At 45.1% G+C, this 17,304-nt stretch overlaps 1 protein-coding gene across 10 annotated transcripts in view; it reads left to right on the top strand.

Moving 5' to 3' along the window:
• Positions 1-17,304, top strand: part of PPP6R1 (protein phosphatase 6 regulatory subunit 1) — a gene marked incomplete at its 3' end in the record, with an annotated part of 49,304 nt that overhangs the window by 17,736 nt on the left and 14,264 nt on the right. For 8 of the 10 annotated variants that reach the window (XM_081167097.1, XM_081167096.1, XM_081167092.1 and 5 more), the window contains exons 2-14: positions 3,547-3,779; positions 5,358-5,544; positions 7,298-7,435; positions 8,276-8,341; positions 9,816-9,928; positions 10,672-10,785; positions 11,378-11,543; positions 12,013-12,165; positions 12,767-12,910; positions 13,384-13,448; positions 14,246-14,361; positions 16,338-16,423; positions 16,940-17,029. In XM_081167097.1, the coding sequence (XP_081023223.1) occupies positions 3,553-3,779; positions 5,358-5,544; positions 7,298-7,435; positions 8,276-8,341; positions 9,816-9,928; positions 10,672-10,785; positions 11,378-11,543; positions 12,013-12,165; positions 12,767-12,910; positions 13,384-13,448; positions 14,246-14,361; positions 16,338-16,423; positions 16,940-17,029 (1,665 nt within the window). In that variant the 5' untranslated portion in view covers positions 3,547-3,552. Of the gene's footprint in view, positions 1-2,519; positions 2,586-3,546; positions 3,780-5,357; positions 5,545-7,297; positions 7,436-8,275; positions 8,342-9,815; positions 9,929-10,671; positions 10,786-11,377; positions 11,544-12,012; positions 12,166-12,766; positions 12,911-13,383; positions 13,449-14,245; positions 14,362-16,337; positions 16,424-16,939; positions 17,030-17,304 lie in introns of all 10 variants that reach the window. The other 2 variants (XM_081167090.1, XM_081167094.1) reach the window with 2 other exon arrangements.

Raw genomic sequence — 17,304 nt, 5'->3', positions numbered from 1 at the left:
CACCTGTGATTTCCGGCATCTGCGCAGACGCGATTTCTGGTGCCGCAGAAGCGAGTCACTGCGCTGCGCCGGTTTAGTGGAGCACGTGGGGACTCGCCAAGCAGGCGGCTCGGCTCGGGGGCCTGTTAAATGACCTCCGTGAGCCGCTTGTGGCCCATGGGCCTTAGGTTGCAGACCTCTGGCCTAATCTTTTCCTGGTGTCACGGTCCGGTTCATGGGCAATCAAAGTACCGGCAGGGGATGTCAGGACCGGGGGCAAGATGGTGGGGTGGGAGCAGGAATGGGGGTCCAGGAGTCCGAGGGTCAGAAAGCCAGGAATCAAGAAGCCAGGGGTCTGAGGATCAAGAAGCAAGGCAAGGAACGTGTTGCTGTGGCAAAGAGCCAAAGGGAAAATGCTGTCCTTATATCCCTTCCTGGCTCTTGCCACCAGGTGTTGTGAATTACTAATCGGCCTCGCCTTGCCTCTTCAGAACAAACTTAGGAAGGCCCCAGTCCTGCAAAGTCCTATTTGTCTCAGGGCCTGGCTCCTGCATGCACACCTGACACCTGGGCTAAAGGTGGCATTTGTCAAAGAATGGCTGGGATCTGATAGGTTTGAATAAGAAGTGCTAAAGTTCTGTCAGCTCTAGCACTCTCTTAGCTGGTAAGCTCACAAGCAAGGCAAGGTGGTAACAGTGCTATCCCTTGTGAGGGGTTGTCCTCCTCAGACACTGTGAGAACTAGGAATTTGCTTTTTTGAAGGAGAGAGCTGGAACCAGAGACTGGGTCTTGTTTGAAATGCCACATGCTGTACAGCGCTGTGACTTGAATGTAACCGATAACACAAATGGTGTGGAGCGAACCATGGGGACTGAACTCTGGTTTAATGGTTGGTGGGTTGCTTTGGGAACTTAATTGAGTCTTGTGTTATTGTGTCTTGTGTATATTTATAAAAACACCTAAAATCTCCCAAGTGTTTTTATATTCTGTTGGAGATTGTGTGCATATATGCGCACAATCTGCCTTGGAATTCTGATACAAGGGGTTACATAAATGTGTTAAACAAATAACCAACCTACCTCACATGGTTGTTGCAAGGGTAAATGAGTTGTGGGTAGTTAAGTCAATTCACAGACTTTTTTGTGACCTGCTTCTGAGCCTAGGTTTTGTAAAATAAAGGGCTGAACCTCACAACGCCTGCCTCCACCTTTCTCCTCTCTTTGCCCCCTCCCTCTCCGCCCATGTGTGTTGGCAGCTTGTGCGGAACACCAGTCTCTCTGAGTTGATCTGAGGACTGCGGTCAGAGCCAGGCAGCCTGTGCTGCTATATTGCAAAAGCCTTGTGTCAAGGTTGCTTGGAAACCGACTGAAAACTTTTGGCCTTTGCAGTTGTGGTGGCAACAGGGTTGAAAAGGGAAGCGGGGCGTCTCCAAGTTACTATTTGTTTCTCTCTGGTTTTTCCCCTCCCTCGCTGATGATACAGAGAATCTTTTTGCCGCTTTGGATTGCAGCTGTAGTTAGGGAAACCTGCAAAACATGCATGAGAAACGATGGCACTGAAGATAGTGTCATTTGTGCGCTCATGAGATCATTATTGCTGTTCTTGTATGTTAGTTACTTCACAATATGACTACTACCCTTTTGGCTTTTGCTTGTAATCCATATTTGGCCGAAAGCATGTATTGAAAAGGGGTGGTGAAACCAGCCCATCTGCTTCTCTTCAGTCACTCTGTCATGCTCCCAGTCATCATGGGTTTGAAGCAGAAATTCTCCAACTACAGGACAGGTTGAAGTTCCAGTCAGAGCTAGGATGCTGAGGAAGGTAGTGCCTTCCTCCTTATCAGTCAAGACCTTGTTAGATTTTTGGCACCTGTAAAATCCCATGATGGCTGGTTAAGAATGGGTTTCAGAAAGAGTTTCTGCTTTCTTCATCAGACTCCAGAAAGAGTCTGAGAGAGCCTGTTTAATTTTTCTTCCACTGCCAGCAAAGAGCTAGCTACCCCAATCTACTGATTTCTGCATGTTCACTTGTAGAGCATACCCAAAGCAAAAACAATAAGGAATGCAGCAGATGCAAGAGACCAGTTTGTTAGTCCTAGTATAAATTCTGATTCAATTAGTCTTCAACGGGAGATTGAAAAAATAAAAGGAATACCTCTTATTTCTTGGAGCTTCTGAGGTGTTAGGCTCTCAGGAGCCACCAACTGGTCAGCTGTAGTTGGACTCAGAAGATCATTGGCTCTTTTTAGAGCTGGTCCGCTAAGAAATGGCAATAGGCATGAGTTATTTCTTTTTCTTTGGGTCTCCTGGTGAACAGTGAATTGCCTGACATATTTACAGTATTATGCTACTTGCATGAATACATTTGTCACATTCACCTGTAGAAGAGATGATTTCCTGGGGGAGGGAAGTTTGCATAAATTTAGAAGGGGTGTCCAGAAAGCTCATAGTTAAGGAATAGTTAGTCTGCTCTGAATGACCAACACCAGCCACACTCAAGTTCTTCCCCCTTGTTTTGTTATTTTGCTAATTGTTTTCTAGATCACCACCCTTCCCACCAGACTTGGCCTTACTGGACACTTAGCATCTTAGCTGGGAAATGCTCAGGTTACAACTCCCTCTGCATCTGCTATTCCTTTTTTCTTCTCACTGGCACACCCACAGTCACACAAAGCTCCAGCTTAATTTGTGGCCTCAATGGAGTCCTCTACATTCCTCCATTCCTACTCGGCTTGCCTTTAATGAATTCTGTTGGATGGCTTATCAGCTCTTAGATCTTGGCCGTTTTGCTTTACCTTCCTCTGAACTCATTTCTATTAGTACTTATTTCAACATCTGCTTTTCCTTTTGTAGTGAGGTGTGCTAGTTTGAGCCAAATGTTCTCACCCCTAAATTGGCGGTGGCCAACATGGTGCCCCCCCAGATGCTCCCACTATCCTTGGCAATTGGCCATGCTGACTTGAGCTGCTAGGAGTTGGACTCCCAAAAGCATGGATGGCACTACTACGCTGACATGCTCAACCTGGCTGAACCTCAGGATGTGCTGGCTCCACCCCAGTCCACCTTCTTCCTTGTTTCTCTTGTATCTAGCACAAGTCAAGTCTGCAGCCTTTATCACTGAGCCACCCAGTCTACCTTGTTCTGTTTATACCTGTCCCATTGATTTTCCCATGATGTCCTTATCCTCTCAGTTATTGCTGTTCCCTTCCTGCGAATAATGGCTGTCTCTGTGAGTTTTCAGTTGGAAACAGTTTTATGCTAGGCTCTGATCCACACCTTTTGTGCAAGGATTGTTTCGAATTAAGAAGATGCAGTTGCAGGGCCTTTTTTCCAGCAGGAACTTGCTGAAACTCTGGTGGGCACCATTGTCATTATAAGAGAAAAAGGGAGGTGTCCGTGGTGAGTTCCAGCACAACTTTTTTTAGAAAAATAGTACGGGACAGTTGTATGCATGATTACTTTAGGAGACTTGCACTTGCTAGCTTGGGATGCATGTGCTTATCTCCCATCCCATTGTTGGTTGGTTGGTTTTCAATTGGCCCCTCTGTTCATTTTCCATCCTCCGCAGCAAGCCATGTTCTGGAAGTTTGACCTCCACACGACCTCTCATATTGACACCCTCTTGGAGCGTGGCAACGTGACCCTTTTTGAACTTCTGGATGAAGAGGATGTGCTACAGGAATGCAAGGTGGTCAACCGCAAGCTGGTGGACTTCCTGGTTCAGCCTGAGCACATGGAAGCGCTGGTCACCTGCGTGACAGAGGAGCCCCCTGGGGATGTGGATGAGAGAGTACGATACAAGTAAGTTGTTTTGGAAGGGGGAACTGGATGAAAATGGAGCTTCTCTTATTTGTTTGTTTGATATGTCCAGAACAAAGAAGAAATGTGCCATGTTCATTTTTCCTCTCTTGGTTCTTTATTGATTCAGCTGCCCATGGGAGCGGGGTGGTAGAAAACTGCATGGTTGCTGCTTTTTAATTTTTTTAAAATGGGAAAAGTCAAGGCATCAGCTTTATTGAGATACCATGCTAAACTATAAATCCAAGGGATATCTGAATTGACAAACCACAATTTGCAGCAAGTTGGGAAACCATGATTGGAAACCATAGTTTCTTCTAACTGTGGTTTGGTGTGATTTAACAAAGTGTAGTTACAAGCTGCTGCTCCATCTCCAAAGGCCACGGCATGGTGAGTTGTGAGTTGTGAGCATATGGGAAATTGGAGCAGAGGAGCAGCTCTGAATGATGGATTGCCTGTGCATTCTGAAGCACAAACTATGGTTTGGCATTGGGTGGGCATATAACTCCAGGCTTCATAAACCATGGTTTCTCGTGCCAGAAGCAAGCATAGGGCCTGGGCACTAGCTCTGGCTTGGAGTTCCTGCTTAGCGTTGAGCCACAGTTCCTATTCTGAACATGAGGGAGAATTCTGTTTTAAAACAAATTGGGCTCTCTGCACTGAAGCTGACCTACAAGGCGTCTGGCAAGCGAGGAGTGTGCAGACTTTATGTTTGTTCCTAGATTAATAAACCATTGCTTATAAAGCCTGGAATGTTGTTGCCTCCAAGCTGGCCCAGTACCTTCACTAATAGCAATATAGTTGTTCTATATTTAGACCATCTTGGGAATGAATGAAACCTGGTTGCTGTCAGAAGAAAGCGTTATGCATCAACTGAAAGGAAACTTAATAACTTAAACTTGAAAAGTTCTCTAGTGTATTTGTGCATTAAGCCATAGATGTCACTGCATCATAAATCTTCTAGGGTTGTAGCCAACTAAGTCTTTGAGTAGGAGTTAGAGAGGGAGGGTAGGTAGGCCTGTTGATCTGATAACAAAGCTGTGCATATATTCCATGATTGCTGTACGAGCTCTGAATTTTGATGATGTGTGCAGAATTTGGCAGTTTGAAAACCTGCTTCGATTAAAACAAACATGGAGCAGAATGAAAATAATATTGAAAGTACATGGTCAGTGCCTGCTAAAATTTCAGTAACCAAAGAAGGGAATTGACACCTTTTCAGTGATTGATGGGCCAAAGCCCTGTGTTCACCCTGGTCCTCTCTCTCTGACTTGAATAAATAGAATAAAGTATGTGGAATAAGGAAATCTTCCTGACCTCCTGACATATTGCATACAGATTGTAAGAGCTGGCTTTTCATGGGGCTGAATTTGGGATTATCTTGCTGTAGAACATTATTTTGCCCTAAGCTAAAACACAAATATGGTAGGTATCTCTTGTTTTGGAGATACTGATAGCTCTTGCCAGGCAGGTGGGCCAGCACAGCCACACAACGTTCACTCAAAAGGAAGAGGCTGGTGGAGATGATTATGCAGCAGGTCTGGTTGTGTATTTGCTTTTTTAAAACTCTCTCTCTTATAGGTATCCAAGTGTGTCGTGTGAGATCCTGACATCAGACGTCACCCAGATAAACGACGCATTGGGGGAGGACGAGTCTCTCTTGCGGCGCCTCTATGGCTTCCTGCAGACTGGCGGTATCCTCAACCCGCTGCTGGCTAGCTTCTTCAGCAAGGTCATGGGGATCCTTATCAACCGCAAGACTGATCAGGTATCTTTGCACGTGCTCATCTCAGTTGGGCGCTATGCCAGTTTTAACTCTTCCATGTTTTTAAAAGATTGCTAATACTACTGCCTTAAAGTTGCAGTGTGAATTTTTAAATGATGCTCTAGCAAAAGGCAGCCTTTAAATATTTTGATTAAATGTCCCTGTCCCCTAAATGGCTTCATGTGGCTCAGGGAACTTACTCCTGAGAATGCTCATTAGGTCCTCCCGAACAACTTACAGAAGCCCGAGCAAGTGAGCTCATTAGGAAATACGTGGTAAATATTTTCTAACTGCTACATCCTCATGTGGCAACACTTGATGTAGTCCACATGGGGGAGCCTATTGACTCTCAAGCATTTATTCGGAATCCCTGATGTGCTAAATACTAGCTGTCGCCATACAAAGATGCACCCTGAATTAGTATTGACTATGTGAAAATGATGCCGCAAAATAATCTCATGGTGACTTGAAGCATGTCAGAAATAAGTATCAATATTGGGCTTTTCAAGCTAGTGAATTTCGAGATGCATCTGGTTGATCAGCTTGTGAAATAGGATCCTGGACTGCATGGGCCATCAGTCTGATTCAGCTGGGCTGCTCCTCTGTTCTTAATAGTTTTGGTATACATTCATTAAAAACCATTTATATACTCTATGCTGCCTTCCTCAGAGAATCTCAGGGTAGCATACATGGTGTGTGTTCCTTTCTATCTTCATGGCCTTCTCATGATTTATGTTGGGTGAGTTACTATCCCATGGTCACCCACCAAGTTCTGTAGCCAAGCAAGTTTTTTTTTAATCCTTATGATGTCAAAAGTATGTGCTCAGATTGTTTTATTTTTAAAAAATAAACAGACTTGACCTTCCTTTCTCTTTCTGAAGAAACTCAAATTGGCTGACAGTATTTCTGTATTTATTGTTTTTGTATCTTGCTCTTCTTACAAGGAGTTTAAGATTGCACATGTACTTTTTCTGTCTTCCCCTCTCCCCATTTGTCCTCAATACAACCCTGTAAGTTAAGTCAGGCTGACAGTGAGTGACCCAAGATCCTCTAGTGAGTTTTACTGCTGAGTGGGAACTTGAACTCCCTCCCCAGTCCTAGTCAGACGCTTTGACCCAGGAACAGCCTAACTCAGGGATAGCTAATAACCATGCCATCCAGCAACACCTGGACTACAACTCCCATCATCTTTGACTGTCTGGCTTTGTTGACTGGGGCTGATAGGAGTTGTAGTCTAACAAAATCTGCAATGCACCATGTTGCCTACCCCTACTCTAACCGTTGCACCACGACAATCTTGCAAAAATTCAAAACCTAATGATGAGACAGATATTCAGTACGGCCTTTACCTATTTAAGGAACTTGAACCCAATTGTAGACTGGCTCATAAGAAATGTATACCACATCTCCTTTCTGTTCCAATGTTTGATTCCAGAGTCACCACAACACTGTGCAAGCTTACTTGAGATGACTCTCCTCTCCTTTCCTTTCCTTTCCTTTCCTTTCCTTTCCTTTCCTTTCCTTTCCTTTCCTTTCCTTTCCTTTCCTTTCCTTTCCTTTCCTTTCCTTTCCTTTCCTTCCCTTCCCTTCCCTTCCCTTCCCTTCCCTTCCCTTCCCTTCCCTTCCCTTCCCTTCCCTTCCCTTCCCTCCCCTTTCCTTCCCTTCCCTTCCCTTCCCTTCCCTTCCCTTCCCTTCCCTTCCCTTCCCTTCACGTCTCATCCCTTCCACCCCACTCACTTGCTCTGCTGTCTTCCAGATAGTTGCCTTCCTGCGCAAGAAGGACGATTTTGTCAACCTGCTGCTATGTCACATCGGTACCTCGGCCATCATGGACCTCCTGTTGCGGCTCCTCACCTGTGTGGAGCAGCCACAACTCAGACAAGATGTGTTCAATGTAAGGGTCCTCCTGCAGGCACTCCTAACTGTCTCACCTTCCTTCCTCTTTCTTGAAATGGAAAGCAGCACAATTTCACATTCAGTCCTCAATTGTTGTGTTTGAACCTTTCATCATTCACAGAATGAAAGGTTTTGGAAACATATTTGCCCTATTCACTGGAACAATTAGAAGGGAAAGATCTGCAGTTCAGTAGGCTTAGCTGGAGAATATCTTCATTATTTCCCCAAATGCCCCTGATGTGAATCTTAGGAATGCTGGTGTTTGTGGCGCATTCAGTTTATTGTTCTTGTGGGTTGTAGTTTGCTTATCTGGAGAAGCAGTGTAAGAGAAACAGCTACCCAAATAGAGGTTTGCCCTTTTTTGTTGAAAGGTAATAAAGCAAATTTAGTCCATGTTTCTTTATTGAACATCTGTTCTGGAATTCGAGGTGCCACCCTTCAAAATGACTCCCTGCTCTATACCTCTGCACTGACCTCTGGTGTTCTCATAGGGGCTATGTGGATACATACCTGATTTCAGAATACTCTTGTTCTGTAGAATAGCCAACCCTAAGTTGGGAAGCTTGTCTCTCACAGCAGCATCCTTTGAAGGTCTTGTGTTTTGAGGGCTTCCAAAGTCCAAATTGCATGGCATTTACCAATAAGATTTCAAGGATACTGGTTGAACCTTTAGAGAAACAATGGGGCACAGAGGTCAGCACTGTAAGATAAAATTGAATGCATATGAGTGCAATCTTCTGTCCCTGGGAGGTTTTGGTTGGTAACTGGAACAGGAGTGAAATATACTTGCTTAACCTTTCCATTCATGTTCATTTCACCCCCTCCCCTCAATCAAAAGTGGCTTAATGAGGAGAAGATTGTGCAGAGGCTCATTGGGATGATCGACCCTTCAAAAGATGACAATGTAAGTATTAAATGTGTCCTGGGGCTCTTCTGCCTTCCATTGGAAAGAATGTATGTTTTTGTGTGGGATAGGTGGGTGGTCAGGGCTTTGAACTTCTTTCTGTTAGCTGATCGCAGTAGGAGCCAAACATGCTAGACTGCTTGTGGTGGAATTAAACAGGTGTATTTCATGCAGCCTAATCCCATGCATATTTCCTCCCATTGCATTCAAGGGGATTTTTCTCCCAAACAAATGTATCTAAGATTGCAGCCTTAGTGTCCACAAGATTATTTTGTGATGATGATCATTTTGAAGTCGAGCTTAGTGAAACCAAACCCGACTGGTATTCAAAATCAAGCAGACCAGTGCCACTTATGCATGCCTTGGTCGTATCGTATTCTAAACATGGTATCTGGAGATTTTATAGCATTTAAGCTATTAAAGAAGGAGCATGATGCCATCCTCTGTGAGGATTCAGGAGCAGTCTATCCAATTGTGCAGAAAGGTGAAGCATCCCTTCTGCAGGTGGGAGAAGGATGGTCTACAATCATGCTATAAACCTTCAAATGTCCTTTTGCTATGTAAATAAACTGCTCAGAAACATAAGCTGGTCCATAATACAGTAGCAAGGTGACTAACGTGAGCCTTCCACAGTTTGTTTTTTAAAAAACAACATCTAAATTCTATTTGGAAGCACAATGGGAAATAAGGTACAAGCTTTGGCCTATAATGCCATAAACAGCTTGGCACCAGATTATCTGTAGAATGTGCTCATTAGATTTAGCTTATAGTTGGAGGGCCCCTCCATCAGACCTTAGACAGGTATCAACAAAGATGCAGAGTCTTTTCCGTGCTGGCACCCTATCTTTGGAGTGCTCTTCCTAGAAAGGTTCATTTGGCTCCTATTCGCTTTACTTTTCGGTGCCAGGCAAGAACTATTTTATTCTCTCAAGACCTTCCTGCTGATGACAGTTCCTTGCTAGGCCTGCTCTTTGTTTTGAGGTGTCTGGTGTTGATTAGGTTTCCATTGTTTGCTGTCCTTAATACATCTGCCATGTGGTTTATATTGTGAGCTGTATTGGAACTGTAAGGCGGGATAGGAAATGTTTTCAGCAAATAAAATTACTGAAGTTTGAGCACCTTCCAATGATTATTCTCAGACTGCAAGTAAGACAAGGTGGCATGTAACCCTGGGCTTTAAGGCGATGGAGGGCAGCTAAATAGACTGCATACCTGTCTTTAGTTTCAAGGGTAATCCTGTGGGAGGACAGCATCCAAAGGGAAAGTGTGATCGGTTAAATATGGGGTTGTATCCAATTAGGGTGTACTCAGTGTAAACCAACTGATGTTAATGAACCTTAGTTAGTCAGGTTTAATGGGTCTACTCTGAGTAGGTGGAGCATTTGATACAACTCATAGTCTCCAAGTGTGTCAAAGTATTGCTTCCTCTAGAGCAGGTCTTAATTTGTTTTCTCTCCTTATCCCTGCTACACAGCAGCATTCCAATGCTTCACAGTCCTTGTGTGACATTATCCGGCTGAGCCGTGAGCAGATGATCCCAATCCAGGACAGTCCTGAGCCCGACCAGCTACTGGCTACACTGGAGAAGTGAGTACCAAGCCAGTAGCAGCACTGGCAGTAGGGAATAAGAGAGACCCTTAGGCCAGGCATAAGGGTTGTCCCAACTAACGCCGATAAAAATTTAGAAAAGGGGGGGAATGTAACTCTCATCTGCTTGTCAAGATCCTTCTGATATTGAATTCCTGACTGCATTTCCAGTTAGAAATGTTTTTTATATTTATTTTGGTGGGCATGTGGACTGAAACTAACCCACATGGAGTAAAACCTTTGTATTTCGGAGGTTTTCAATTTTTGAGGTTTGTTTTATTATTTAGATTTTGTATAATGTGTATTTTTATCTTTGGAAACCACTTTGACACCTAGATGGTGAAAAGTGGGGTGTAGTTCTTTTTAAATAAAAATAATTAATTAATGGAATGTTGTTTAAATTTATTCAGCAAGACTATTACAGTCAGCATTCAATAATTTACCTCTTTAAACCGGCCCAGCCTTGCTTCTGGACCCTGCTTGCTATACAGCAATGCCTCACCTGGTGCTGAGGTGCAGCAGTCCGCTTATCACAAACTGAGGGGCCCCTGCCTCTGACAAGGGATGTGGCTGTAAATATCAGATGGGTCTCACCTCCCTCCAAGTTATTGTTAGTTGCTATTACATTTTTCTTTTTTATCATATACTTGTGCTGTTGCTAAGTTTTAAAAAAAGAAGCAGAAGCAGCGTCTGAGAGTGTCAGGCCATTTTAATAACCAGTTTCAATTCTTGTTCGTGTCAAGGCAGGAGACGATTGAGCAGCTGCTAAGCAATATGCTGGATGGAGAACAGAGTGAGTCTGTCATTGTCAATGGGATCCAGGTCTTGCTGACCCTGTTGGAGCCGCGCAGACCCAGGTGTGTTGGGTGGGTCTTATACACGCACAGACAGAGGTTGTAATGCAACAGGTGCATCCTGTTTGCAGTACAGCAATGTTGCATCCTGATATCCACTTTTCCCCTTTAAAAACAAAAACACCTAAGCCCCTGAAGGTTGTGGTCAAAACAGATATGCCAGGTCTTTTAAAAAATCTCCAGTAAATCTGGATGCAGCTGTGTAGGGAGGTCAGGGCTTCAGGATCTGTCGCCTAGCTTTTGGCTTTGGAAATGATTTCCTGATCCTGTTGGCCATCGGGCTCCAGCATCCATATATTTCACTAAACGCGTTTTCCCTTTTGCTACTCCCAAGTCTTAAAATAAACGCAACCTTTCCCCCTCAAGTAGTCCCAGCCCCCTCCAACAACATGAATCCAGGAAGCAAAATGGATTGCGCCAAAGGAGGAGAAAAGGATTCAAAGCTTAATGCACGACACCTGACTTGATTGGCATAATTTATTCAAACAATTTGAATTTCCTTGGCATAGAATTGAGGTAGCTGAGGTTTGTCCTTTGCGGAAGCCCTTAGATCTGGATGTTGAGACACGCTGGTTGCTCTTGTTCTTCTTTGCAGGACAGAGCTGGGCGGCATGGGGGGCTTTTACTGCAACCTGGAGGGGCAGATGGAGATGACCGGGCCCAACTGTGAAGTGGCTTCAAGCCAAGCCAGTCTGGGCACTCTGCTTGCCATCAAACAGCGTCTCAGGGAGCTTCACCAGCTGCTGCTTGACCCACCAAAGGTTGGTTTGTGTGTGCACTTGCTTCGGTGGCATGGAAACGCTGGGGGGATTCCAGCAGCATGCTTGGCCCTGAGGCCACTTCAAGAGTTAATAGTATTCTATGGGTGCAAAGGGTCCAAACCCCTCTGTCTGGTGTGGGATCCTCAAGACAGTGTCCTCAAACAGCCTCCCCCAGCCTGATGCCCCCCAGATGGTTATGTACTAAAACTCCCATCAGCTCCAGCCAGCACAGCTGGGGGGTTTGCAACCCATGACTACCTGAAGGGCACCAGGTTGGGCTCATTATAGGCAAGGGGGCAGAATCTAAAAATTCCATGGTTATAGTTTATCCTGAATTTATCCTCTCTTGGTGGTTGGAGTCCCTTCTCTGGCACAGCCCAGCAGTGAGGTGGGAAGGGAGTGTGGAGGTGTAATAGGGGCTTGTGATGGACCTGGAATGCTCTCTCTTCTTGCCCTCTCCCTCTGGCAGAAAGAGTCCCTGCAGACGACGTGGGGGATCTTGGACCCTCCGTTGGGCAACACGCGCCTGCACGTGGTGAAGCTGCTGGCCAGCTCATTGGGCACCAACAATGCAGCACTGCAGGATGAGATTATAGAGCTCGGGGCCCTCGACACAATGTTGGTGAGTAGCAGCACGGCACCCGCTGGCTGTTGCCTCAGACCCTGCTCTCCCAGGGTAATATATGCATATGTTTCTAGGAGCTTGAAAAGTTTGTTAGGTTCTTTTGTTTTTCAGGGGTGGGGAGGAAGAACAATACTTCTGGAAAGCTTGTTGTCTTTGCGGTATTTGTTTGATGGACAATACCAAGCCCTAGCATTAAAAAAAAGACTTGTCCTGAAATGACCATGTAAATAACAACAAATTTGCATTTTAGAAAGAAGCTGCTGCAAAAAATTCTAGAGAGATTGCCTAATTTAAGTATTCTGAGTTGACAGATTCAAAGTCATAGTACAAGAAATAAAAACAAATCTTCCCAGTTAATTGTGGGAGGGGGTTTCTTTTCTTACTGATGAAAATATTTTTAACTGATTTAATGTTGCTGGTGGTTTAACATTTTCAAGTTTACAACACTGGTTTTTTTGTGTGACAGTGGTATTTCAAAGAGTGGCCAATTCTTAATTTGGGTGAATGTAATCAGTTGTACAATTTAGACACTATAAAGTGCTGATTGACTATATTTATTTAATTATTCATTCATTCTCCTTCTCTCTCTTTCTGCCAGGACCTCTACTTCAAGTACACATATAACAACTTCTTGCACGCTCAGGTGGAGGCCTGCCTTAGCAATGTCTTCAGTTCCCATGCTGGGGATGAGACCATTGAGAACCACTCGGAGCCCCTCCCAGAGAACCCTGTCATCCAGCATGTAGGTTTTAGTTGTGGGGTACCTGTGGTTTCAAGCTCTTTGTATGGGTTGGGGCGTGAATTGTTGAAGAAAGGAGCAGAAGGTTGTGATCCCATATGAAAAGTGGGAGATGAGAATTGAGGATCAAAGCAGTTCTCAGGGCTAAGAAAACTACAGTGAGTAGAATAGGGTTGAAAGTGGTTGTCTGGGCTTAGTTGACAATCACTGGATTGCAACCCACCTTGGGAATGGACTAGCTGGGAGAGGCTCCCACTGTTTGGCATCCAGAATCTTCTGTCTGCAGTTTTCTTCAGTTTTAGCAGAAACACTTGTCTAGATTTTACTATACGCCAGTGAGGACCAGAAAGCTTTTAAACTGCAAGCTTGAAACCTTTTGGGTTCTTGTTAAGAAACTGGAATCCTCCTTAGTGAAATGTGGTGTTGCTGTTCCGGCATCCCTTATGTGATGAGCCCCTTTGTGCTCCTCCCTGCAGTTGCTGCAGAAGTGTCGCTTAATCCAAAGAATCTTGTCTGCCTGGGAAGAAAATGAGCTATCACAGTGAGTACCTGGGTGTCTTCGTTGGATTTTCCTCTCCCCATCTTCCCTGGTCTTGAACCCTCTCCCCTGGAACAAACCCAGTGCCCTGGGCAGACCCAGACGTCAATGGCAATCTAAGATTCCAGAATACAGCATCTCCAAACCATGGCATTCAGCAATTTTAGGAGTGCATTATAATGTCACATAACACTGGGGTGGGCGGACCCACTCTTTCTGTGCCCCCTTTTTCCTGGAGTTCTTTCTGCTCATTCCCTAATGCAGCCTTCCCCAGCCTGGTACCCTCCAACCCCACTCCCTATCAGCCCAAGTCAGCATGGCCAGTGGTAAGGGGTGATGGGAATTGTAGTTCAAAATATCTGGTTCGGGTAGTCTGTCCTTCAAGGCTCTTTTGGCTCATAGTGTTTCATGAGGTGCTTGCTAGTGCCTTCCATTCCCTAAGGTCCTGACCTCCTGCTCAGGATACTTATACTCCTCCATGCACCTGGAATATTCCTGCTACTTCTTGTTTTAAAAAGTGTGTGTTTGTGCGTGCTGCTGTAACTCCTTCCAACAACCTCTAGTCTTCTGTGAGAGTGTGCTGAGATCAATCCATTCTACAGTTCAGGGCAATAGTCTGACTGTTCCTTCTGGTCATCCCTTATGCAAAATCAAGCCAGTTTGTCCAGCATCAACCTACAAAGGCCATACAGATTCTAAAGCCTCCCATTCCTCTGTCATTCCACCTGTGCCTTTCATTTCCTAAGGGACATGGCCTGCAGGAACCATGAGTCTCCATCCTCTCCCATCTTCTGTTGCAGGTCTGATGGGGGAAGACGCAAGGGCTACATGGGGCACCTTACCCGCATTGCCAATGCCTTAGCTCAAGCCTCAGAGAAGTGGCCCCACTCCACCCTTATCAAGCAGCTCTTGAAAGGTAATGGGTTTGGCAGCTCCAGGGGGGTCAGGGTCATGTGCCCTGCATAGGATCCGCTCAAATGATTCTTGAAGGGCTTTGTTCCTGAAGCGTAAGCTCTTTGGCTCATGGAAGCATTCTGGGAATTCCACTCCTCGCCTTTTCCAGTGGGAGAAATAGGGGGCTCATCTCTGTGCTGGAATGCCGCTGAGTCTGCGGTAGGATGTGATGTTTATATAGGGAGTTTCCATCTGAGCAGGAGCTGGAGATCACTGCCTTTCTAGGTCTATTCTTCAGCCTTAAGAACCCAAGTTAAAGAAAACTGGGTTTATATAGTTCTGCAAATGTGCATACCATGGGTGTGTATTTGTTTAGGTTTGGAAATCTGCATTCATATTCATTGGAGACTGGGAAATTAGGGTTTTTGAGGGGGGCAGGGAGAAAGTCAGGGATATCACATCAATTGTGTGCAAGTTCTGCTAAATGAACCTTGTGGGGCAGCTTATTTGTTCATATGGCTGGAAACCCAAGTTGGAAATGGTTGCTACATTTTTATCCAAGGAGTTGAAGGCAGTGTATGTGGTGCCTGCCCCCAGCCCCATGTTATCCTTATAGCATCCCTGGGCGGTAGGTTAGACTGAGAGAGTGGCTGGTCTAAGTTCTGCCAACAAGCTTCATGGCTGAAAGGGAACTTGAAGCTGAATCTCTGCAGAATTAGAGTCCAGTGCTCAACACGCTACCTGATCATGTCTTCATGGCTCAGTAGTTGTAACAAAGTCCTTTTATCGTTTTGGGCCCATAAGAGGCATTCATGTCAAAATCATGAAAAACTGATGGGCTCTCCTTTTTCTGTTGACACCACTTGATTGTGTCTGTATTGGGAAGATGGGGAGGGCAGACAGAAGGCCTGATGACTTGCTCTGTTATTTTTACCTCATGGAAGAATGTAAATTCCCCCCCCCAATAGTTCCTAGTAGGCAATTGCTGATCTCATACCACCCATACTTATAAAAGAGGCTTGTGGCATTTTGAAGACTAAACAAATCTATCATGCCATAAGCTTTTCTGCATCAGAGTCCACTTCATCCGTTGCAATATACATTGCAAGCATTTCTCCTAGACAGATATTTGGTCTGATCCTAGATGACTTTAAAAGGGAATTGTTAGACTGATCCATGAAGTAGAGCTCTGTCAATGGCTGCTAGCCATGGTAGCTTATATATAGAAACTTTATGTTCAAAGGCAGTAGCAGTTTGGGGGAGGGGGGCTTTCTGGAAAAAACATCTCATAAACCATTTCATAAACTGTTGCCACCTTCTTCAATCTGATGCCCCCAACAGCCCCAGCCAGCACAACCTGACCCTATTATTTCAGGAGTGGGGTTGAGCTTCCATTTCAAAGACATGAAATCCTGTTCCTCTCCCCTTATACCTTCTCTTGGAACAGGGAGTAATGTTAAACAAAATTTCATGTGCTTGGAATGGATTCGGGCAGCTCACACATGGTGAATGAGCTTGACCTCACTCAGTGACAGCTACTGCTTTGCACACATTTGGAAGAGATCAAGCCAACCTGTGGTGGAACATTCAAGTGAGCATCCTGAATAGAATTTGTCAAATGAAGCAAATGTAATTGGCTAAAGTAATGTTTAACTGCTTGCATAATTCCACTTTCTGCGAGCTTTCATAATGATATATTAACTTATTGGATCTAGAGGGTGGTTTATTTTTATACTGCTTTTCATCCCAAATTCCCCCAAACTAGGGTAGCTAAGGTCCTCTGCTGATCTTGGTCTTGGTAAGAAGAGAAAAAGGGAACTGATGGGTGACAGCTGGGGAAAGGGAATGCAGATTTCTTCTGGTTGACGGGAAGCTATCATTCGTGTGTGGCCGCTCCCTCTTGTATTTTGCCATCTCCACTTGCTACCACAATGTGTATCATAAAGTAAGGTCCTTCTGCCATCTCACCCACCTGAGCTGACGTGTTCCACTTTGCAGAGCTGCCTGAGGAGGAACAGGAGCAGTGGGAGAAGTTTGTCTCAGGGCCCTTGTCGGAGACTAACAAGAAGAACACTGTGGATCTTGTGAGTCCCCTCTCTTTGTGTCTTACGCTCCAGCCACTCCTGATTATAAAATGGTTGGCAGGGTTCTGGAAAAGGTACTACAAGAGAATGGGAAAACGGTCCCCTTTCTTTCTGCATCCATCGGAGCGCTCTCTGTTACTGTCACATGCCACATGTACTAGGTCTTACCACTGCCATTGGAAAAATGAGCTTTGTGGCTCCAGAGTTAAGCACTTGGTTTTTTGGTTAAAGGGCTGCTTTTCCAGCTGGCCAGAGTCTGCCAAAATGCTTAGCTTGCGGCGGCGGAATTGATAGAACAACTACAACTCCCATCAGCCCTCTGGCCAATGGTCAGGGGTGAGTTGGTCCGTCAACATCTGGAGGGTCACAGGTTCCCCACCATTTCTGTGAGGAATAGTAGGTTCTATTAGCTGATTCTCTGGGGCTTGGCCACTCAATCTTTGCCTTGTGTTTTATTTTGTTTTATTTCCGTCAGAAGACTCACCTAATGGATTCCTTCATTTTCCTTTCCTTCAGGTTAACATGCACAATCTCCACTCGTCAAGTGATGATGATGAGAACGACCTCAAGGAGTTCAGCTTCCCTCAGGAGGCTGTCCTGCAGCAGGCAAGTGCGGCAGCTTCCAGTTGTGCACCATACCTTGCCCCCTTGTCTTGCCAGGGCTGGAACCACTCCCACCTGTGTGCTTGCTTAGAAACCTAGAACAATTTCCCCATCCCTAAGCAGGCGCAGGGTCTAAAATTCTTAGGCCTGCTTTGGGCACTTCCCCTGATTTTCTTCTTTCTTCTCCACAAACTTTAATTTGTATCCTGCCAGTCCCATTCCTCACCCCTTCACCACAACTACATGTGGAATCCTGGCATTCTGTTCTCCTAGTTGCC

Source organism: Podarcis bocagei (assembly GCF_964188305.1).
Source record: "Podarcis bocagei genome assembly, chromosome: 13".
Lineage (NCBI taxonomy): Eukaryota > Metazoa > Chordata > Lepidosauria > Squamata > Lacertidae > Podarcis > Podarcis bocagei.
Note: the sequence above shows the minus strand (reverse complement) of the source record. Positions and strands in the feature narration are given on the sequence as shown.